We start from the raw sequence: 24,375 nt of genomic DNA, 5'->3' as shown, positions 1-24,375 counted from the left end.
TTTTTAATATTTTTCCTATACTATGACCCAGTGCTACATGGAATAAAGCAATTTTTCATTCTGAAATGGTGCTTTGTCCTCAGCCCAAGGCTGCTGAGAAGCAAATGGCAGGTCACCATGACCTGGTGTCCAGTAAGCTGGAGTGAGCCAGGCTCTGTGCCTCTGGCCACAGTCCGTGTTTGAGCCTCTCAGCACCACTCCTGGAACAAATCCCCATGTCCCTGTGAAGCTGCCGCCCACCCACATCTGTTCTCCGTGCTGCATCCATCAGCACCAGACCGTGCCATGCAAATCCTGATGCTGAGGGCAGATCTGTGACTGGGGGCACTGCGAGCCCCTCTTCCCTGCCAGGGCTTTGAGATTCCCAAAGCAGAGGACTGATGCCATGACTATCTCAGAAATACTATGCACACATGAAAATTGGGCAAATGATAAAATGGAGATGACTTTTCAGGAGCAGAGAGATTGAATAAAAAAAACAAGGCATCAAACTATGCAGCTTATGCAACAGAAAAGATGTATCTTGACAGGAACTAATATTTTATGTGGAGCCAATAACTCAGTAGTAACAGATCTGCACATTTAAAGATGTGCTATTGGGAAGAAAGTCTTGCTTTTCCCTACTTCTCATCAGAGTCCCTGACATAAACAACCTCCTCACCCTGCTCTCAGTGCCGCCTCCTCTTCCCTGACCTTCTCCTTCCTCCATGTGGGAGCTGCCACACTGGGACGGGCCTGTGGCTCCAGCTCTCCAATGTGGAGGAAAGAGCACCTTCTCCCAACATCCAACAGACAACGCTGTGTGTGGACTTGGGGTGCAGAAGAGCCTGTCCTGCATGCCCTGATCCCCCCGTCGCACCAGGGGCTGCCCTGAGCCCCACTCCCTGTGCCAGGGGCTGTTCTTGGCACAGGGCACGCTCCTCAGCTCCGCAGCATTAGTGCTTTATGCTTGTGTGGTTACTGTGCGTAGAGACAGTTTGAGCCCACCCCAGGGGAAGACAACACGTTGGGGGAGTGTGAAAACAGTGATGGTAGGACCAGCTGCAGAGGGACACGGAGTTGGGATCTCCAGGTCATCCCGGACTCTGCCACAAGGCCACCAGGACACCTTTTACCCAGCCTGCCTCAGCAGCTCCCCGCGCTGCCTGTGCCAGACCATCTGTCTGTACTCCCCGTCTCTCTCTGCCACAGCCAGAGATTTGCACAATCGAGCCCATTTAACTGGCACTGGAATCTTCCTACCTGGCGTGAGGCTCTAAGCCTTATCTGCATTTAGGAATTGCGCTAAGCCAGCAGATCTCCTGCGTATTTGCTCTTTGAAAGCCTGCTCTGAGAAGCTCTGGCAGGAGGGCCACATAAAGGGAAAGCCCCACAGCTCTAGCCCAGAGATAAAGCTCTGCACCATACAAGACATTTTGATATTTTATGCCAGCATTTGGCATTGCTCCAGAAGAGCTCCGAGTTATCTTAAGCTTTACCAATGCAAAGCTAAAGCATTATCAGGGGAATTGCTCCTAAGTCAAGGGTTAGAGGTGCACAGCAAAAAGGGTTCTTAGGGGTGGTCTCCCACTGGCTTTGGGGGATAAATGCGTATTTACCCCCCCACCCTGGGCAAACGGCGACGCTCCCCAGCACTAAGCTGAAGGGCTTTACTGAAACACTCCAGCAAACCTCCTGGCTCCTAAGTACATAAAAGCATCAAAAAGTAAAAATGTATTTTAAACTGTGGTGATTAATTATGATGATGGATGGGGACAAAAATCTGTTTCTGTTCCCTCCTTTGCATGGATGCAGAAGCAGGGGGTCAGAACACGATGTCACTCTGGGGGGTTGCTTTGTGCAGCACAGACAACAGCAGGACACAACTGCAGCCACCAAAAACATGCCAGAGGCTCCTGGCCACACTGGCACTGCTAGAAAGGGGCAAGGGAATCAGACATGCATCTGCACCCACCCTGGGCTACCCGTTTTGCCGGAATGGATAGTGGGAGCTGAGGAGCTAAAATAGATAGTCTTGAAATAATCTTGAAGGAGAGAAGCGAGGCAGCTGCTCAAAGCCTTGTGCCAGCCTGGAGCCGAATCTCACTCCAGGAAAGGTGCCGCCGCAAAGGGGACCCTGCGTCTGATCAGGGAGCTCAGTCAAGAGCTGGAGCATTGAAACAGCGACAGCAAAGGAACTGGGAAACAGAAAACAGGAAAGAGCAAATGGCTTCTAAACAGTGGAAATGTTCCGCTATGGAGGAGGAGGAGGGCTGGAAAGGGAGGATTAGCCAGCTATAAATACAAGCAGTGCTGAGTTAAAAGGCTAATTAGAATAGCAAAAAGAAATACAGCAGTACATTTCAGAGACGGTTTTTGACTAACAAAGAGTTTTTTAAATCTGTTTGCAGGAGTGAATATGAAAGAGAAAATTGGATTCCTATAAAATGATTTCAAGAATTGGAGGAGGAAAAAGGTAATGGCAGATCTCTTCAACAACTAGTCAGGCTCCCTGACATCTTCATCTGCTGCAAAGGCAGAGAGAAAGCCGACAGGTCTCAGTTTTCATGTCTTAGGAGAAAAAAAAAGAGCCAGTGACAAAGAATGGTTTGTGCAGAGATGGAGCACAAAGGGAGAGGCCAGAGGCAGCCTGGAGAGAAGTGACCAGTTTAATTACTCCAGGCTGAATTGGAGGGGCTGGAGCTCTGTCCTTCCCTAGGGCTGGGGGATTTGTGCCCTGTGACGTGATGCACGGAGGGGACACTGCCACCCACCACAGCCCTGACTGCCCGCCCCGGGGAGGATGGCAGGGCCTGAGGTCACCCCAGCTCCAGCTCACGGGACGGTGAAGCCAGCGTGGAGCAAATCCTCTCTGTGGCAGTGAACCAGTGAGCCCCTGGTGATTTAGCACCTACAGCCTCAGCATATGCCAGAAATGGCTTTAGCTTCCCCAAAAGCTGGAACAGATGGTCCTGAAGTTCTTAAACCATTACATGTATACAGACACACGTACATACATATAGATATATATAAATACATCCCCCAGTTTGACACCTTATACCTGCCTCATCCTACAGATCTGTGAGGCTGGGCTGAGCCATGCGCTCCCCTGTTCTCCTCCTGTGACAGACAGGTTTAATGCTCCAGTTTTTCCAAGTCTTTGGGACACAGGAACATTCCAGCACTAAAAGAGCTTGGACCTAGCCTGAGAGAGAGCTTGTCCCACATATCTGTGGGTCAGAGGCAGCATGGAAAAAGGAGGCTGTCACCAGAGCAGAGGCTAGTTTGGATTCACATCCTTTGTCTGGGGCCCCGGCAGTTTGGGCTGTAGTGTTGGGGTGTCATCAGACCTCTCTGCAGCTGGAGGAGAGGGACTGGCATCCCCAGAGCTCATGTCGAAGTAAACAGCTGAGGATAAATGGGATGACTTTTATTCTTCATCTCTTCATGATATCACTGGTGGCTGCTGTGACTAGAGCCACAGGTCACAATGACATCAGGCCATTAACGGGACAAAAGGGTGACAACTGGGATGATTCAAAAAGCAGGAACAGGGCAGGGGGGAAGAGGTGCTTAGGAGGAGCAGACACAGAGTGTTGCTGTCTCCTCCCTGGCAGACAGCACGAGCTGGCTCTCCGTGAACCTGCCCGTGGCAGTGGGCAAACAGGGACAGCGTGGTGGCTGTGGAAAGGGCTGGCTGGCTGGGAACTCTCTGAAATTAAACTAATTGCATTGCCTAGTAAATCACAACAGCAGCTACGATACTTTGCTCTTCTCCAAGGATGCAGAGTGGCTTTATGAGCATTAATTAACTCGACTCACACAACACGCCTGCGAGGCAGGTACAATCAGATCCATGGAGAGGGAAGGCCGCAGCCCCAGGTCCCATGGCCTGGCAGCGTGAGGGCAGCACACATGACCTGGGAGATCTCCCGGTCCACACAGGACCAGCTCCCTCCCTGGGGTGCGATTACAGCGCAGGAGATCCCACTCCCAGGACTCCACTCTAATTAACCATCCCATCTCCCTGTGCACTCACATCCATATTCATCATGACTTCCTAGAACAGACAAAAGGCAAAACCATGAAGAGTTTTGCTAATAAACAGCCACCAGTGGCAGCCCTCCAACCTGGCCAGGCCCAGCAGAGTACATCTGTCCTCGTACCATGACCCTCTGTTCCTCTGCTCCCACCTGGCACACCCACCTCGTGCAGCCCATGGGGCCCTGCAGCTCCACGTCAGTCTGCTCCCACACCTGGGTGTACTGGGCATGAGCCCCGGGGGCATGGGACAGGGCATGTAGGTCCCAGATACTCTGAGCACTTGGCTCTGTGTCCCTGTCCTCTCCCCCGTGAGATCCATGGGATGCCATCCAGCACGGTGCCTGTGCTCCAGGCAGTGCTCCTTGTGCCGGAACAAGCAGAGGAGAAGCAGAAAAATCCACAGACATGCACCTAAATAAAATATTTTAAAGTGAATTTCCCATGAGGTGTCAGCAGCTCTTTAATATTGTGCTGCCTTTCCTGGCTGATCATGTTGTCACTCCAGCTGGCGGGAGAGTGGCTGCCAGCTGCCTACGGGAAAAGGAAGACAGGAACATCTCATCTCGCTTGGGAGACCTGCACTGGCTCATCCTCCTGCACCATTCTTAACTCTACAAACAAATGGCTTCTTGCAGCAGGAGCATGAAAGCAGCAAGAGCGTCAGCAGCACACGTACGCCACACTGCGCTGTCCCCAGTGGGGAGTGGAGTGGAAGGTCCCAGCCATGGGGTACACAGGGTCTTGCTCAGGAATGAAGAGCTTTGCTGTTCCCACAGGGGTGGAACAGGATGGAGCCTTTATATCCCTTCGGCTGTGCCCCACTGGCCTGCCGGGACACTGTCCTGTCCCCAGAGATCTCGCCCTCCCTCCAGCAGCCAGTGGGATGCAAAGGGTAAAGCCCCAAAGGATAAATAGCTTTATCCTTTGGCAGGCCCTGCTGGGTGCCTGGCTGGCCTCTATCCCGGTCCTGAGGCTGAGGGCATTTGAGACTGGAGAAATACCAGAGGCACTGGGGAGCAATACTGCGTGCACACAGGGACACCCTGTCCTGCATCCCTGACCCATGGTCCCTGTGGGATGGCAGGACCCTGGGCTTGGTGATCTGCCTCAGCGTGACCACTCACGAGGTGCCATGCCCTCCCCACTGTTCCAGTCAGTACCCCCACTGCAGGGGTGGAGGCTGTGGTACAGAGCAGGGACAGCTGCTTCCAGTGTCCCTGTAACAGCAGGCGTCACCCCCCTTGGACAGAGGAGTTCTGTGCCCTTTGGCAAAGCCAATGCGGCTGAGCTGCACAAACTCACCAGGTCAAAGCTGGCCAGCTACAATTTGCACTTTCTGTGCATTGGGAAGAAATAGTTATTTCCCCTAATTACATCTTAAATGCCAAATAAATGCCCTGTCCTCTATGGTAATTGCAATGTCACTGGTGATTTAATGCCCTCTCTGCACACTAAGAACCTGCACCAGATCTGCAAGCCACAATAACCTGCCCCCCGAGTGCCCCAGCTCCACACAGCCATTCTGTCCCCAGCTCGTGCTGGGCCAGAGCACGGCTGCAGCAGGCACCGGCTGACAGAGCTGCTCTGCACCCATGCCAGGAGCCATGGCTATGCCAAACTCACAGCCCAGTCCCAGAGGCAGCTCTGTGTCCCTCGGGGGTGCAGCGCCCAGGCCCATCTGCCCCAGGGGCTCCTTGAAGCTGCTCGTGTCCCAGCCAAGAGACCCATCACGGCGCTGATCAATACCAGGCTGAACATGGACATCGATCCTCCAGCCCATCTCATGTCCCAGTGGCAGCATCGCCCTCCTCCCAGGACTTGCCACTGTTACCTGTACCCACTGACACAGTGTGGGAACAGCGGTGGCCAGGGCTGGGCCGCACTCCCTCAGCTGCTGCTGCTCCTGAGGGGCAGTCACCAGGGAGAGGGAAAGGCTTTCAGGTTTAGCTTTATATGTATATGAGGGTCTCAAACAGTGACACTTGCTAATTACAGTTTAGAAAACAACAAAAGGAAGTTCTAGAGAAAAGCTCAGCATTTAGTCTTTCCCCCCCCTTTTTTCCTTATTTAAAAGAAATCATCTTTTAAGCATCAAAAAACTCCCCAGTGCTGCTGATACAAATGCATTGTAACCTTGAATTATATGGAGCAGGGCTCGCTTTCATTATTTATTAGCAAGATCAATTAGAATATTCTGTTTGCAGAAGAATATAATCCAATATGTACTTCAAGCACTAACAGCTAAATATATGCTTATTTAAAAATCAATCTAAAAGTCAAGGTTTCCTTTGTAAATCCTTACTACAGATTAAAAAAAAAAGCTTTGAGTGTTACCACCTGCTGAATGCTGTAGTCTCAAGGAGACAGTTATACATTTTAAAACATTTCAAATGGGAATTGATTGTAACAGGCGAACAACTGCTGAACCCCCAGCATGGAGGGCTCATGGCATGCATGAAGGCTGCGTAGCTCCCATGGGGCACCCTGGGCTCGCAGCCCGGCCCCCCCATGGGAGAGTGGGAACAAGCCCCCCAGCCCAGGCAGTGACAGCCACCACCACCCTGCCTGCCAGGGAGGGCACGGGGAGCATGCCAGCCGTGCCAAGTGACTTACAGCATCCCAGCACAGGCTTGTTTTTCACTCACTTGCCTGGGCTGACATGGAGCCAAGGCATCCGCCTGCCAACCCGGCCCAAGATCCGCAGTGTCCTCGCCTTTCTCCCCTGAATCACAGGTTTCTAAGATTAATTGTCATGTATAATTTATTGACCTCAGCCCTGACCTTGGCCCGGCATGGTTTCTTTCCTCTGCACTGTGGCGATGGCAGCAGCAGCCTCTGGCAGGGCAAGGGAACAGCAGCGGTGCGGGGTGGTCAGCACTCGGGGCCAGCCATGCCATGGGGCTGCCCCATGGCCCTGGAGACACCCTGGCCACTCTGTCCCCACCCCTCAGAGCCACTTTCCCAGCTGTGCCAGTGCCCACTTTCATCTCCCCCCTGCCGCCAGCCAGGCGCAGTCTGCTCAGCCAGCTTCCCGTTTCTCCTTCTTCCTTAAGCCCCTTCTCTTTCGTCTTTCATTTTTAAATCTTATCTCCAGGTAAAGAGGGTATTTGATGGGATCAAAAGGTGACCTTTAACAAGGGTAGCAGAGCTTCAAACAATATCCCTGTGAGTTCACGCACACTCAAGTGTTAAAGGGAACAGTTCTCTGATCTCCTGTTCCTCGGTGGAAAAGTTTTTTCACAAAGATTTCTGCCAAAAGTCGATGCAGCAGACTGAGGAAACTTCCTTAAAACCCAGCACCTAGAACTTGGCACAGGCTGTCCTCAGCTTCTGAGAAACCAATCCTTTAAAATTTTTTGGTTTCCATCTTCACCAGCAAGTGCTCCAGCCACACCACCCTGCACCTAGGTGGCAGGAGGGTTGGAACTGGATGATCTTCCAATCCAAACCATTCTGTGATTCTGTGAATCTCTGAAGTGTTTCTTTCTCTGCTCAAGTTCCCCATCTCTTCCCAGTTCCCTGGGTCTAACAGATTCCTGACGATCCCCAATCTTTCACTTAGCTGAATAAAATCACTGGAACACCTCTTAGGCAAAGCATTCCAACTGTGGAGGGAGGTCAGACAGAAGCAGTCAGGGGTATCAGAGAGTGATTAGTGGGCTGGAAATGTAGCCAAGCAGAGAGGGGAGGATGGATACCCTGTGGCTGCAGACTGGGCCAGAGGGAGTAAGTGCCTTGTCACGACGGGCCTCCCCAAGGCCTCCTCAGCAGCACAGTGTCCTGCTCCAGCCTGAGGTCCTCTGAGCCATGCCAGGAGAGATGCAGAGAGGGACCAGCAGCACGAGCAGGTGGGTGGCAAACCCCTTCCTGAGGAAATGGGGCTATCTGACCTATGAGCTGGGGGGCACTCCAGCTTTGGTTGAGACTAAGACCCACAGACCTCTCCTAAGCACCTTTTGGATAAATTCCAGGTGGGAGAAGAACAGCCTGGGCTAAGGGATGATGTGGGCACATGGCAGCATGGGTCCTGAGCTTCCACTCTGCTGTGGAGTCAACGGGTTACAGTGCTGTGTCCCCCCAGGGCCCTGGCAGACAAGAAGGGAGCAGGGAGAGCCAGAGAACGTGCTGTGCCAGATCAGGACAGTCCCACGCTCTCCAATGGCAGCCCAGAGCCAACACTGGCAGTGACACGACCCCCGTGCCACCAGCAAGGCAAGGGAACACACGCAGGGTGTCCCATCCACAGTGGAGCTCACTGATGCCTCCACACATGGCAGGGTGCCAGGAGTGAAGTGGACAGACGGGAGCAGTGGGTGGGTGGCAATGACAGCAGCGTTAATCATTTCCATGGCGCTGCACACGAAGGCGGCAGGCACAGCCTGCGCCGCCCAGCACTGCACACGGGGGACCAGGGCACGGCCAACCCACCCCTGCCTGCTCAGCACAGCCAACCTGCCACGGCTCCATGGGCCAAGAGCAGGTCCCTTCCCTGTCCCCACTGTGTCCACGTGCCTCTGGGTAGAGGGGAGAGAGGCAGCAGCTCTGGGTGCTGCTGGGCGGGATACACGGAGCTACGCTCCCACCTCCAGCTCCTCACACACACACATCCCTACAGCACCTTGTTGCGTGGACGGAGATCCACCCCTGCATGCCAGTAGCCAAGGGGTTAAAGTGTCTTGTTATTCCTTCCATACCCGGGCTCCACTTATTTGGAGCCGGAATTCCCCAGGAGCCAGGGCTTTTACTAGTGGCTCTGCTGTAGAACCATGTTGTTATAGATTGCAAGTTCGTTAAAGGTCAGATAACACAACACAATTGAATCATATTAGTGAGCATAGTGAGCTGGTATTTTCCTAGGAAAACCCATAGAGCAGATTGTTTGCTACAGAGAAACACACGTTGTATAGCAAAGCCAGTGTAATTTCAAACAAGCATTTTCTGAGAAAACCCTCCCGTGCTACAGGTCTGTGGGGCAGGTGCCAGCAGGGCTGGGCACTGGGCACCTCAGTCAGGCTGGATTTCAGCTTGTGTTACAACACCGAAATACATTGCAGAAGATGAGTAGGGAAATAAACAATTTCCAAGTGTATTGTTGAGAGACAAATACTCGATACTTCATTTAATGTCTGGCTTGCAGGTAGCAGTTAATTCGAGACGGTGCCCAGCTCCACATTGCTATTAAGGAAATGCAGAATTGATTGCGAGGATGATTGAAGATTTCTGAAGAGCACAATTCCCAAGGCCGTGATGACCCTTCCTTTTTTTTTCTCATTTGCCAGTTATCTATTCAGACAAATTCTTTTATCGTGTTTATTTCCCTTCCAAGTTCCAATGGTGTGATTAATTATGGAACTTTGCAGTCCTACTTACCCTGCTGTACAGTCTAATTTTGCTTCCTTTTAAAATGGTTTTCCATCCCAAATAGACACCTTTCCTTTTTCAGCACCTGTACTTTGTCCCACTGAAACCTGCTGTCATTAACCCATCCCACTGGTGAAGGATATCCCAGCAGATGCCCACCCCACCCGATTCTGCAGTTCCATCTGGAGGCAGGTGGCACCAGTGGTCACTTGCTTCCCACTGCAGAGGGGCTCAGGACTTTCTGTGGGGAGATAAAAAGCACAATTCTCTTTCTCCAAAAATTCGGGCACTTTTCAGACCCCAGGGGGCTGCAGCTCCTCTGCCAGCCTGGAAATTTTCATTTGGTTCTAGATTTAACCTCAGAATAAGAAAGGAATTGGAACTAGTACAACTGTTTTAACCTGTCCCAGAAGAAGGGAGAAAAGTAATTAAAAAAATAATTTTGGATATACAAAGCCATGTTTCCTCTCATTGACCTTCAACACCAGTGTTGGCTGTCTGGTGCAACGGAACACTGCCAGCTCCCCCTTCCACCCGTGCCAGCTCCCCTCCACCGCATGGCATCATGTCCCAGCCAAACAGCAGCGAAACGCAGGTGGAAAAGCAATCAGATTTAAATCTTGTTTCCTCTTTCTACCTCGCCTTTCTCTTTTCTCTATTTAGATGCTCCTCAGTGTTGTAACTAATACGATTTGTGTTTAGCACGGTGTGAAACAAGAATGATTTATGTGTCTGTCCACACTACACGCTCCCAATGCCATTGCAGCCCCCCGAAAGGGCACTGCCAGAGCAGCCTGACGATAGCATTCTGGCACTACATGTAATTCTTTGTACACCCTGTCCACATGATCACTGCTACTCCTAGCTCTCACAGTGCCTGTGTGCTTTCCTTACACTGCGCTGGGCTCTCCTTAGGGAGGAAATGGGACTGGGACCCCTGACCAGCTCCAGCCCTCGCTGCCATGCACCAGCCGTGCCACTTCCACAAACCAATCTGCAGATTTCAATGATGTTTCAGCTCAGAGTGACTTGTGTCTTATCTAAACCAAATAGGGGCTCAACCCCTGTGTTTCACTACCAACAGCTAATGCACAGGCTCTGGCCGTGGGGCAACTGAGCAGACCTGAGACTCGAGCATGGCCAGGAGCCCAGCACATGGAAGGCTGCACTGACTCGGGTGCCAAAGTCCTACTGAAAGTCTCTGGGATCTGTCAGGTTTTCCTGGTGGCTCTGAGTGCAGCTCTGTCAGCGCAGCTCCTGCGGCTCTGCACCAGCAGTGCCCTTCATTAATTCCTAATGCTGCCCCAAGTACATCCCATGTCCTCCCTGGCTTGGCAGCCCTCATGAGCCAGGGCACAGAGCACAGCTCCCTCCCTTCCTTCCACATATAACAAGAAGCCAAATGAAATAATGAAAGAAACTCATTTTAATACCACAGAGGGAATTGTTTTATTGCTAAAGCAGCAAATAGAACTAATTGAATCCGCTGGAAGAAAAAAAAAGGAGTGAAGGAATGGAAAGGGTAGGTGTGGAGCACAGACAGAAAGGGCGAGCTGGAGCCTGAATATTCATGGACCTGGAAACTGCAAATCCTTGAATGCAAAATATCTTCATAACTGATCATACTGCCAATGGCGATGCACATGCAGCTCAGAGAGAGGCTCGGAATGTTTGCATTTATAGGATTTTTTTTTTTTTAAGTAATATTATGGAAAAAATTCTCTGTTTTGTAAAGCTGCTTTGCACCTCTCTGGTAAAAGAGAAAATCCTGGGAGTGGGCACCAGGATCAGTGCTGGTTTCCACTGGCACTGAGCGCAGGACAGGTAGCAGCAGACACTCCTGGGACATTGTAGTGCCCCCAGGGTGGGCAGGCAGCTGCCTGCTGCACATCCCTGCTGCAGGCTGAGCACAGTCCTGCTTGGCCAGGTTGCTGAGCTGGGGCATTTCACCCCAAATCACCTCCCCTTTCACACATCACCAGTTACACCTGCCACAAGCTTTTAAACTTGCTGTTTTCAGTGAACCTTAGTTTTCAGTGGCAACATATATATTAATGTGGGGGGAGAGCATTTTAATTAAGCCATGTTCTTCATTATAATACAAAGTCATCCAGCAAGGAACACCAAGGATATAAATCCCATTAATGAAGGAGGAGATGCGTATCCTGCACTGTATGCTCCAGCACAAAGGCACCAGTACGAGATGACTCTCACGTGAAGTGCAAGGGAAAGCTGGATTAGAAATGCAGTTTATACTGCCAAGGGCCACACAACCTTCATCCGGCACCACTGCACCGCAGGCCCCCCAGTCTGCATCCTGGAGACACCCAATTCCCCTCCCCTACCTCAATCTACTTCCCCCCCCCCCCCCCCCAGAGAGAGCTGAAGGCACAACACAGCTGCCTGGGTGTGCCAGTGGGGGCACATACAGTGCCCAGGCCCCTCCTGTCCCCGACACCCATACCTGGAGGACAGAGCCACAGGTGAAAGGCCTGAAATCCACCTCTCTGCAGAACCCTTTGTCCCACCCTACGCCAGCATCCCAAATCCTCACCCTCTGGGCACAGCAAAGAGCTTTAGGCTCCCCTCTGCCTGCAACATGCTCCAAGCATTAGAAAAAGTTAATACGGGTCACGGGGTGGGGAGCTGTGCTGGGCAGCACCAAACTGGGGCACCCCGGGGAAGGGACCCCAAACTGGGCAGCAGGAGATGCCCCTGCCGGGGTGCCACAGAACCCTCACCAGCCAGAGCCCTGCTCCTGCATCATTGCTCTGCTGCAGCCAGCAGCTCTGAACTCACAGGCTAATAAACAAGCTCCTGGCCATGGGAAAGCACTTCACCATTGCCTACTGCAAAAAATGGCTGAGGAGTTTCTGATCGGGTTTTCCAAAGGAACCGGTCTGCGGCAGACACAGATCGTCTCCCGCAGAGACAACCATTCCATATCCCAAGACGAGAGTGCTTCGGAATCTTATGTGGGAACAGAGTAATAATAAAACACCTTTCTGTAACTTTAGCAGCAGTGGCTCTAGCAGAAAAACCTGTAATGATCTAATAAGACATTTCCCCTGCTGCCACTCCAGCCTCATGAAATCCAGGATAGTCTGAGCCATAAATCCATCCCAGCTCTTCCTTTGTCATTAATTGTTAGGCTATTTGTATTACACATTTCACATACCAAATCAACTCCAATTTCATGGTGGGCTAGACTGCAGAAATGCTTCTTTTAATCTTTTTTAATTCTAAAGTGGAATTTTCTAATGGAGTGTATATTTTACTCACATCTAACAATATCTCTACAATTTAGGAGCAATAAAAGTCAAGCTCGCGTCTATACGATAAGCTTGCAGCTCTATTTCCAAAGTTCAATCAGTTAACCTTGGAGAGCAATAACTTCCCTACAATGAATAACGATGCAGAATAATATTTAGATAGAGATAAACCCTTTTTGCATAGGAAATTGCATTATGATTTGCTAGGTCTACAAAATTCTCAGCGAGATGCTTTAGTTTACCAAAGAAGTTGTTGCCTCAGGCATTTTTCCATAGTGCTTAGATTTTTTTGGGGAGTTTCTAGAGGATTTTGAGCTGAGTAAGGAGCCGTTATTGTTGGTAACACAGACGTGTGCAGCAGATCCAGTGGCACAGCTCCTGCACCCTTCTCCCTACAACGGCAGCACAGGATGAGCAGTCTGAGCAGCAGCTGCCCCAGCTCAGGGAGGCTGTGCAGCCCCGGGGTCTCTGCCCCTCCACACTGTGGCTGGAGGCTGCCCGATGGTGGCCCCATGGGGGTTTGCCCTGCCAGCCCCAGCCCCGGGAGGTGATGCACACAGGCAGGACAGCGCCTGCAGCAGCTGCCCGGCTGCCCTGGATTTTGCTCATTCTGCCAGACACCCAATTTTTTGGAGGAAGCCATTAACAAGACCTGGAGCAGGAATGCTGCTGAGTGCCATCCCTTTGCTGCCAGGCCCCAGGCAGGTGTAATGCCCTCCTGCCTGCGGCACAGCTCAGCGCCAGCACTGCCCACAGTGCTGACATCCTCCCTCACACCATGGAAGTGCCATCCCCGCTGCACTGTTCAGTGCCCCAGAGCCCCTCCAGTTCACACCTGGCTCTGGATTTGCCTTTCTGTGCGATGTGAACAGCTCATGTAGAGGAAGCAGAGACCTTTCCTAGGGTACCCACCGCCCTTTCCTGAGGTACCACTGTCTTTCCATGTATCCCTCAGCTCTGCAGGCACCCCGTGCCATTGAGCACAGGCAGTGGTTGGTAATTTGGGATTAACAGGGTTCAAATAAAGAGCCCTGAAATGAGCTAAGAGGTGCAAGTGCTGACAATGCAGGGGACCAGCAGTTGGATCAATGCTGGTGCTCTCTGGGGGAAAGACCAAGGAGGGATGAACCGACGGCCACTTAAAAACCTCCAGCAGCAACAATTTCATGATCCATGGTCTGCCATTGGCATTTCTTGAGTCAGCACTTTGGATGGAAAAGGGTCGGTTTGTTCTCGAACAAGCAGGACCGGAGCCGAGTAATTGACAGTTTGTCACCTGCACACATGACACAGCCCCTTCCACCCAGGGCTGAGCCAGGAGGTGACCTCTTCCTGCATGTCTGGGGCTCAGGGCTGGGCCATGGACAGGAGGCAGCAGCTGAGCCTCCCAGGGTGCAGGGGCACCTGCAGGAGCCCCAAAGCCTCTGGGGCTGGTGCATTCCTGTGTTGGCATCACACAGGTTGGGTGGGTTTGTCTCCTCCCTGGCTGGGTACAGCAGCTCCAGGTGTTGGCTGCTGAATCCAACCACAGTTCAACACCTGCTCCTGACACTGATGTCAGCTTCCTATGAGCATCCTCACAGCTCAGGTTAATTTTATGAGTGTCCATCAAGAACAAATACAGAAAGGGCAGAGCTGAGGCTGAAATAAAGTTATTTGCAGATGTGGATGAACACTAACAGAAAGTATAGAATATCACTGAATCCATCTCAATGCAAGATGAAAGGAAATACACTCTAAAACAAAGAAGAGCTGCGGATTTGGGCTGCCCCAGCAGATCCAAAATGACTACTGCTAATAAAGGAGGGGGCCAACTCCAGTCCAGCCCGACTCTGGAGGGAATGGAAATCAGATTTTAGCTTGAAATGTGTTACAGCAATCTCTATAATACGAAATAAAGTCTGGCAGATGGAGCTATTTTTATCCAAAGCCAGTTCTGTTCAGTAGGTCGGTGGCTATAACCAATGTCCCTTTACTATTTTGTCTTCCTCCAGGTCCCCCTGCCTCAGTTTCTCCAGGCACTGATGAGATTGGAGCAGACAGCTGCCAGTATATTTTGGGAGGATCCTATTTAGCTATAAAAACCAATTGTGAATTTTGCATCCACCCTCAGCATTTGGCCTGTTTATATTGCCAAATATATTCTTTAAAGAAGTACTGTACTTCACAGGAGAGCTTGTCAAGGTAAATACCTTCATTTACATAAAATGTGACTAGCAAATGAAATGTTAAAGCCATAAAGAGCAAGTTTATGATCCATCGTTGATGCCTGGATGTATAATATGACAAGAGGGGAAATACTGCGCCTTGCAACACTTACTAAATTGGTGTATTGACTCTGGGGATGGAAATGGGAGATTTGAAAAAACAGGTTGGAGGGGTTTTAGAGGGGGTTTTTTTGGCATTTTTCTTCTTCTTTTTCATAAGTATGAATCCTTTCCCCAGCTTTCAATATTTGGCTTTTAAACACTCTCCTTCAGCTTGGAAACAGCAGCTACCTAAATAACAAAAGGGGGAAGGTGGTGCCCACATGCCATCACATGTGGAGCAGGGTCTCGGCAGCAGCTTGGCCATGTCCAGGGAGGGGAGCTGCTCCTGGCAGGATCAAGGCACAATCCTGCCTGGTTGCTCCCCTCCATGCACCTTTGATCTAAACAGGAATTTCTCACTGTGACTGAAAAGACTCTTATAATTTAGGGGTTTCCTTTAAACTTTTTCAAACATAGGGGAAACCAATTTAAAGCACCTCCAACTCTAAATAACATCTTTTAATAAATGGATCAAAAGGCTGAAATGAAATGCTGCCCACATGCACACAACAGGGAAATTACGATATCCACACTGGATGCTCTGGAAAGTTTGATCATGCAGGTTCCTCACCTGGACTCCGTTCGAACGTTTCAGCCATTCATTCATGCTCATACTCTCGTACCCTTTGCAATTCATTGAAACCACTTCAAGGAAAAATCATTTGAAAGAAATTACCTCTGTGTATCACACCCCAAGCAGTGAGAAATGTCCCACACGAGCCGCTCCAGCCCCCAAAGCAATAAAATTTCTGCTGAAGTGCATGAAATAACAGCTCAGGGAAAAGGAGTCCCCATGACAACAAGAGGTAAGAGAAACCCATGAAAAGCAAAAGACTGACCTTTGTCGATACGAGGTGTCACCAATTTGTGTTGGGATTTTGACTTTGAAAATCAAAAGCTTTCACCCATAACTCTCTTTAAGAACCTGTTGGTCCTTCCTTGCCAGTCTGGGCTCCACATGGAGCAGAGTGAGCCTTGCTGAAGCAGGGAGCATATGCAGGGTCAGGCGCATCATTCAAACCCATGAACGTGACAACCTGACTCTTCCCCTTTGGCTTCTCCAAGGGGTTGTTTTTACCCAGGCCTATTCTCAGGTTTTCTCTAACTCTACACATGTGAACAGTACTGCACTCACACAGAGTGTGAAGCTCACAAACTTTGCCATCACAAATAACACTTCAACCGTTATCAGCAAAGCACCGGAGTGTTTACTCAGTGGGTTACTGAACAAAATCCTAGAGAAAGGGTGTTCCTGAGACTACAGTGCAACTGCTAGATGATTTCGGGGCTGGTGACGTGCTAGTTCCCTACATGCTCCAAAGGATGCTCCAACAGTCACTGGAAGAGGCATCCCCACGGTGCACGGCTGTTGTGATGAGCCCTGCGTCCGTAACCCTCCCAAGGGAGCTTTGGGGCTGCTCCCGTTCACAGGCTCCCTGCACGCGCTGGGGTCAGAGCATAAGCAGGGCAGGGCCCAGCTGGGCACGGTGGTGGGATGTGGCCCTGGTCACCCCCCCTCTACTCTGCTGAGGGAGTGGGGCCAGACACCTCCCTGCCAGGCCTGAGTGGGGCCGGTGCCCAGGGGCTGCCAAGGGGCGTAGCACGTGCCACGCTGCGTCCCCTTCCTGCTCCCACCCTTCTTTTGCACTTTGTGCCCACAGTCACCTGCAAACGCATTTCAGACGGAGGCAGAAGCAGCGACCAGCCCTGCAGGAGCAGGTGCTCCAGAACCCTCCCGCCAGCCTGCTGGCCCTGGCACTTCTCTTACTCTCTTTGCAGGAAGAGCCAGTGCAGTGCACAGGGGCTGCGGGTGCTGAGAGCAGCTGCCCTTCCCATGGCTACAACTGAGCAGCCTGTGGATAACCATCATCAGGTGATAAAACACTGCAAAGAGACCCAATTCATTCCTGCAACCCATCCCTTTAGCTGAAACAGAACAGAAAGGAGGGAGACAACTACTGCCCAGGAAGGGGGCACGGTGAGTTCCTCTGGTTTAGAACACAGGGCAGGGGCAGAGCTAGGAGACTTCCAGCTCTGGCATGCAGAAGATTCACTCCAATAGCTCCGGGTGCAGAAAAAAATCCACACCTGATGCTGAAGTGGCCTCTCTCCAGTCCCCAGATGGGTGAAATGTGGAGCCAATCAGCAAAGTGCCTGACCCCTGCTTGCAGTCCCCTGCCCAGAGCCAACCCAGGCACAGGTGGGGAGGTTGGTGCTGCACACATGTACTTGCTCTGCACGGAAGCCTTGAGCTAGAAAAAGCAGGATTGAACCCGGACTAAAGACGTAGGAAAGGTGAAGGAGACAAGGTGTTAAAAGAGGTGTTACACGGAAATACTCGTACAGCCCTCAGCCCAGGATAAACCCAATGCACTGGACCACAGAGGAGGCAGCTGAGTCACCACAGTTCAGCAAAAGCCAACTCACAGCAGGGCCCAGAAACAAAATCAATACACTTTCCCTAAGTTACCCGAAGTGTGGCAGGTACAACACTCTGGGAAGGCCTTTTGCTGAGAAACACAGCAGTTCCCAGGCTCTGCAGCAGTGCCCGTGGGCAGCAGCAGACCCCAGTCCATCCGCCCGCTGTCGGTGTTCCTGCTGTGCTGCCAGCACAGGCTCACAGCACTGGTGGAAGCTGTTTGATTTCCTGAATGCCCTGAGCCGATCAGAATGGCACAGGCAAGACAGCAACACAATTACAGCTCACAGCAAGGTGACGCTGTGTGGGACCAGGCTGAAACAGCCCCAAGCTGTTGTGGCCCAACAGCTGTTAGGGGATGCTGCAGGGGGGTCCCAGCACACAGACACAGCCAGCACCATTACTGTCAGCAGCCACGGAGGAAAGAGCCTGGTGCTCCAAGGTTGGATCATCCCTGTGCATGCAGGAACAGACCTACTGGCCCAGACTCCAGGTCAGCAGAGGAAGGGAGGCGAGATGGCCCCGTGGGGAACAGGGCCCATGGCAGTGATAACCATGCACAACAACTGCTTCCCCCATATGGACAAGTCAAATGCACAAGTCGCAGGGATGTGACTGGGAGCACCATCTCTGTGGACACGGTCAACAGCTCCTCGGAACCAAAGAGCTCCCTGTCATGGCATTATTATTTGTATGAGGGCGACAGCTCGCCAAATAACACACAGGCCTAACTGCTTGGGAGAGTGCCCTGAAAAACCCAGGCAGCCAGTGCAAATAGCATTAGACATGCAAACTTATCGTGGTGACTGCTCCTGAAGCAGGGCCACTCCATGCACACAGCTAGTGCAAGAGCACAGCACCAGAGCCCCAGGACAGAGAGGGGAACACGATCTAATCGCAGACAAGGCTGCAGCCTCGCTGTGAGGGTTCCATCAAGGAGAAAGCAAGAAGTAAAGCAATGTGCGTGTATACAAAGAATTCAACTCTTCCAATCAGTGAACCTTAAAACTCCTCAATTTCAGCTCTCCACCATCAGGTGTTCTCTTTGCATCACAGAGATCATACTTGTCTTAAAACTGCAAGTTCATTTTAAAAATACTGATACAAATTCCCAGTTTTTCTGCTAAAGGCAGGATGGGGAGATAGCCTTGAAAGCACGAAGGGACCAAACTGAGCCGCACGAAGGGACCAAACTGAGCCTCCTCACCGTGCTGAGCCTGCAGGCAGCTGTGAATGGTGGACTGGGACCACTTGGGCTGTTCCACTCAGCTCAGAGGGTCTCTGGGGTGCAGAAGTGCTGAGGTCTCCTGTGCTGGTGATTTGCACCAGCAGAAGGACCCAACCAAAGCCCCCCCATGCTGGTGCTTGGAGGTCCCACTCCCTTCACACAGCCACCCGCAGTGTTTCTCCCCCAACACCGCCAGACCAGTCACCAGCAGTATGTGAGCATCCTGAGGTGTCAGCATCTGCACAGGTGATCCCATCCCACCACTGACAGTACTGGCACAGGGCAGCGTGGCCACTGAGCAGTGCCAACAGGATCGCCTCCCCTTCTTCTCCAGTCACACAAAGCCACTGGGACCACACTGACTCCAGGGCTCCTCTGCAGACCCCTGCCCAGCCCCCTGGTATTCAGCTTCCACAACACCAAACCAAGACCTCCAGCACCACAAGGGGACAACCTGTCCAGGTGTCAGACACTGCAAGCAGCTTGTAGTTCCCATGATCCGCAACATCCTTTCATGCTTGTGCACCTTTGATCCACACCCAGGCAGGGAACTCAGTCTGTGTATGCTGGTAACAAGCATTTGTGGATGTAACCTCAATTCCCTGGGCTCAGAGGCTTCCCTGTCATTCTACTGTCCTTGTTGTGCTCTCAGAAAGGCTCCCAGTGCTTTTCCAAATGCAGGATGGCTTGGGGCAGAGCTCACGGCATGGGATATGCCCACTGAGGCATGAGCATCACGCTGAAGAGAGCAAACTCCTGAAGTCCAGCCTGGTCACCGGGGCTATGCAGGGGGTTACCCTGTGGCTGGACACATGAGGGACGAGGGGAACACTCAGACACTGGCTAAAAATCAGCAGCAGCTCCCGCAGGGAAAAACAGCATATCCTGCAGGTTAGAAGGAAGGAGTGGGTGAAAGAGAACAATTTCCAAGGGAACAGCAGAGCCCTGCTCCTTGCCACAGCAGGACCGAGCTCTGGCATATATAAGGGATGAAGTCGAAGTTCATCACCAAAGATAATATTTACTGCCAGGAATCAGTGTCCTGTGCTTAAGAAAGAGAGATGAAGATATGCAAGTGGCACACACACCACAGAGAGGTGTGATCACACTGCTAACAAAAGGAAAGGTTTAAAGTCTCTTCCTACTCCCCTTCGGCACTGTTTGAGGGCAGTCGGGTACATTCTGCATTAGGGGGAAAAAGGCACGTGAAGGAATTTATCAATGAAAGTTAAAGTACAAGGGGGGACTGGGTGCCATTAAGGAAAGCTGTACCATGGAAGTTGTCCTTTGGACAGCCCACCATTAGGATGGACATAATCACAAATTGCAACCACACAAACAATTCTGGCAGCATAACAATAACTAACCAAAACGAGCCTCAGTTCAGTTTGCACCAGTACGTGCGTGCAAAGACCTACATTTGCGATCGCCACCTGAACTTTGGCTGCTGAGCTACAGCCATTGCAGACAGCAGCCAAACCTTCAGCTTTCCCTACAAGTTACCAGGCAGTGTGGAGCTGCCATCCTGACAAGCCACCCTGCCCCAGCAGCATGGAGCCGGCATCCCCACCGTGCCACCCTGTCCTACAGTGTTTGCAGCAACTCCAGCTTCTGCGACTGTCCTTACTGAGACCCTGGACCAGAGACCCACAGCGCTTAGGGCTGACCAATCTCAAGGCAGCGAAGACACAGATAACATGGCATGGGGCAAGCACGAAGAAATGGCAGTGTCCTGGTGCCAACTCCATTTTACAGGTGGAGAAGCCAAGGTGGGGAAAGTGCTTCCCTTCCCTTCTGCTCTGCCAGGCTAGGAGATACTCTTGGGACTGAACGACAAAGCAAGGAACCCCAACGGTCTGCCATTCCCCTATTTCACTACATAAGAAAAAACCTGACAGTATTAAAAGCTCAGAGTGTATAATGCATCTAAAGAAGTGCTATATGCAATATATAAACAAGTGATAGAAGTCACTGTAAGGAGATGCTGGTATAAACACTTCAATAGTTGCTTCTTTGCTTAAAGAACACTGACATTTCTGTGCACAGGAAAAATCTCCAATTACTCTACCTGGGACACAGCTGCGAGCCGTCAGCTTCCCTGGTGCACTCAATCAGGTAATCTCAGAGAAGGTCAGGAAGAAACAGCTGCTGGCTTGGGCAGCGATCTTCCCCCATTCTGTCTTTGTTTCGTGTTTGTATGGCACCAAGCTGGTCTGTGACAACAGCCCAGCACTGGCACAGCATCAGGGAAGCTGTGGGTGCCGCTGAGGTGTGAACCACCAGCACTGTCCTGCCCCTGCAAGGCTGAACACTCTTGGAAGGAGGGGGTAGAAGTGCATGTTTGGGTTGGGCAGGTGTAAAGATGGCTGTAGGTCAGGCAGCCAGGGCGTATCCTCAGGGCCGCAATGGCAATGGAGCAGCAATATCATTTCTTTATCCCGTGCCCAGAGCACCCCACCACCCTCCTCTGCCCAGACCCTCTCACGCCAGCTCTGACACAACCTGCTCTTCTCCAATCTCTTCCCCAGTGCCGCACAGCTCCAGGGCTAGGAATGAGCTGCACAAACCAGAGAGCTGATGCAGGGATAGAAAATACCAAACTGCATTCTGCAAATGAAAACCTGTGTATGCCTCTTACTCCATGAGAGAAGTTACACACACTCACTAGCCCTTTAAAGATGAAAAAGCAGCTGCTCACCATATTCAGTGCTTGATCTTCTTCTTCCTGTTTTGAATAAAACCAAACCTTTTTATATGCTGCTTTCTATCCTCTTCTACCAAGTTTCTAAACTTATATTTCAAGATAAGCCTTTCCTGCAAGAAAATTCAGTACAATAAAATACTGTGTCTGAAATTATATTTATAAACACAACAAGCACAGCCAGTCCTTTATTCCTTCCCCCCATTGGTGCAGCACGCTGAAAACACTCTCATGGACAACTGCACTTTCTCAGCGCTGATGTCCACTTTCTCAGAATCCCTACAGAAAAATCACCCAGAACCAAGTGGATGCCACACCAAGCGTTATCAAGACTTTGCTTCCACAATTGCCACAGAAAACTGCTTGGAGCTCCTCACATTTAAATGCCCCTGACATGAAGACCGTGTACTCTACTGCAATAAAGAGTGACCAGATAATCCAGGTAGTAACTAACGTCCTGTCTCGCATTATTTTTTCCTTCATTTTCAGAGCAGCTAAGCAGCTATCGTACTAAGAACAACAAAAAGTTCAGCAGCTCACCCACAGACCACTTCTTATCAAGAACAAGTATGAATTGCTTGGAACCGTGAACTACAGAGCTGGGAATCTGCAAGTTCCACTGATGTGCTGTATTCTTCTCAGAGATTTTTAGAGAGAAGCACTGAGCTATCACAATCCACTGATTTGCTAAACTGCCGAGGCACTTAACGCTTCCTTACTGCAGTCCAGTGTTTTCTAATAACAAGGACTTTCAGCATAAAATTCCCTTAAAACGTTACCCAACATCAGATAGCAATATTTAGAGACTTCTTCACTAACAGAATTAGATATTGTCAATGGAAAAAACTTCCCGATGTAGAACTTGTTGAACAAAGAGTAAACCTCATTTGTTCAGCGAAGCCTGTGCTCGCATAAAAACAGCATCCTTCTTCCCTTCAGCCCAGCAGCACCTGGAACAACTTGCAATCTTGTTTATTTCAGTAATTATTAATTACCGACCTATTTAGGCGTTTTACACCAAGTGCAGCTGAATTGCTACAGACTGCTCAAGCACTCTGAGTAACAGAGCAGGATGTTTTTACACATTTTCTACCTTCCCACCAGAACAACGCATTTTCAGTCACCACCGGTGCCAGGTGCGGCCCCCGGCGATCTCCCGCCCGCCCCGGGCTCGGCTCTGGGGCTCCGCACCCGCCGCGTCCCGCAGACCCACGCGGGGGTCCCGGGACTTGCGCCTTCGCCCCGGGTCCCACCGCCCAGCCACGTACAGGGGCCGTTCGGGTCGGAAACGAGGACTCCCCCACCCCATGGCCCTCGGGACCACACAGGAGGCTCCCCCCGCCCCGCACGGACGCGCATTACCCCCCCCAGCCGCGGGTCGCGCCCGCAGCCCCCCGCCCTTACCTGTACCATTCCAGCCCCTTCTCGTAGTTCCTGTCGAAGAAGTGGGGCTCGGTGCCCACGGCCCGCACGTCGGGGTGTGCCCGGATGGCTTCCAGCAGCGCCCGCGTCCCCCCCTTCTTCACCCCGATGATGAGGGCTTGCGGCAGCCGCTTCTCCCCGTAGTCCGGCGTGGTGCTGCTGCTGCTGCCGCCGCGGCTGCCCGGGCTGCCGGCCCGGCTCAGCTCCTCGTCCGTGGTGCTCGACTCCTGCGGGTCCCTCTCGAAGGCTCCGCTCTGCGCCGTGATCACCTCCCCGGGGGCCAGCGGCGTCCGCAGCCAGGCGCCCGCCGCCCCTTCCCGGCTGCCGTTGGAGGCCCGCGGCGGAGCGGCGGAGGGGGCCGGGTCGCCGGGGCTGCCCGGCGGGTCTGCGGGGGAGCGCGGGGCCGCCGTGCCGGGGAGCGCGGCGGGGGAACGCGGGGCCCCAGGGGCGGCCGTGCCGGGAGGGGCGGCGGGGGAACGCGGGGCCGCCGTGCCGGGAAGGACGGCGGGGGAGCGCAGGGCGGCCGGACCGGTGCCCCCCATCAGGCTGTAGCACAGGTAGGTGAGGCAGAGGGAGAGGCTGCACATGCAGAGGAGCTTCCGCGCCGGCGGCCCCTTAGAGCCGCGCCCGCCCGGCACCCCCGGCTGGGCGGGGGGGGACATGGCTGCTCCCCGCTCCTCGCCCCGGGCACCGGGCGCACATGGTGTCAGTCGCCGCCCGGCCGCCCCAGCCGCATGGGGCGCCGCTGCCCGCCCGCCCCGCCGCCGCCGGTGGGGGGGGGGCCCGCATGGCACGGTCGCCGCCGGCCCCCGCCGGGCACCGGGGCGCCTGGGCTCCGCGCTGCCGCGCTCCGGTGCTGCCGGCTCCGCACTGTTGCCGCCCGAGTTCCTGCCGCGAAACTTTGAGCCGGGTGGGAGGCGGGAGCGCGTTCCCGGCGCGGGGAGGGCCCGGCCCGCCCCCGCCCCGCCGCCGAGAGCGCGGGGAGCGCGCCGGGCCGGGCCGGGCCCCGCCCGGGGCAGCGCCCGGTCAGCGCCGCGGCCGGCGGCGGGGGAGCCCCGAGCCCCCAGCCCGGAGCCCCCGGCCCGGGCAGGCCGCGCTGCCTCGGTCCCGCTGGCCCACCCGCTTCGCTGGGAACAGCCCCCAGCAGCCCCACACCCCGCCCGCCCCATCTGCTCCCCAGACCCACCCGCCGTGCCGCATCCACCCGTGTCAGCACTCACGGCACAGGGAAGGCGTGGACCACCAGGAGCTACAAATTCTCCTCCTTTCCCCCTGCGAAAATCACCGTGCCACAGCTCCTTGGCACCTCGTCCCGGCCTGGTCCCCTCCACCTCCCCCAAAGTCCATTCTGTGCCCATGGCTCCTGCCAGAGCCTCCAGCTCCCCAGAGAGGAACATCCAGACGGGGCCTCTGGGGCAGCCCCGTGCAGCGGGGCCCAGGGCTCCTGGCTCTGGTCCTATGGGGATCTTGGGCAGAGGGGACAGTTTCTTAGGGCAGCCTGCTGTGTCCTGGGAGCCTGAGGAGAAGTGGCATACCATAGGCGGGGCCAGGCAGGAACTTCACTTGGAGCATGGAGGATTCATAGTTTAGGTGCCAGGACCTGCACTAGTAGATGAGGCCAATTACACTCTCCTGTGCTG

General features: G+C 52.9%; 1 protein-coding gene across 1 annotated transcript in view; it reads right to left on the bottom strand.

Moving 5' to 3' along the window:
* The window catches only part of HS3ST4 (heparan sulfate-glucosamine 3-sulfotransferase 4), a 55,608-nt gene extending 31,917 nt beyond the window's left edge, over positions 1-23,691 (bottom strand). Inside the window, exon 1 of the mRNA XM_064673542.1 lies at positions 22,718-23,691. Within this exon, the coding sequence (XP_064529612.1) occupies positions 22,718-23,397 (680 nt within the window). The 5' untranslated portion in view covers positions 23,398-23,691. The remainder of the gene's footprint in view (positions 1-22,717) is intronic.
* Positions 23,692-24,375: the final 684 nt, after the last annotated feature.

The sequence above is a fragment of the Pseudopipra pipra genome, chromosome 16, assembly GCF_036250125.1.
Source record: "Pseudopipra pipra isolate bDixPip1 chromosome 16, bDixPip1.hap1, whole genome shotgun sequence".
Taxonomy (NCBI): domain Eukaryota; kingdom Metazoa; phylum Chordata; class Aves; order Passeriformes; family Pipridae; genus Pseudopipra; species Pseudopipra pipra.
The sequence above is the reverse complement of the archived record's forward strand: the minus strand, read 5'-3'. Positions and strand labels throughout refer to the sequence as shown.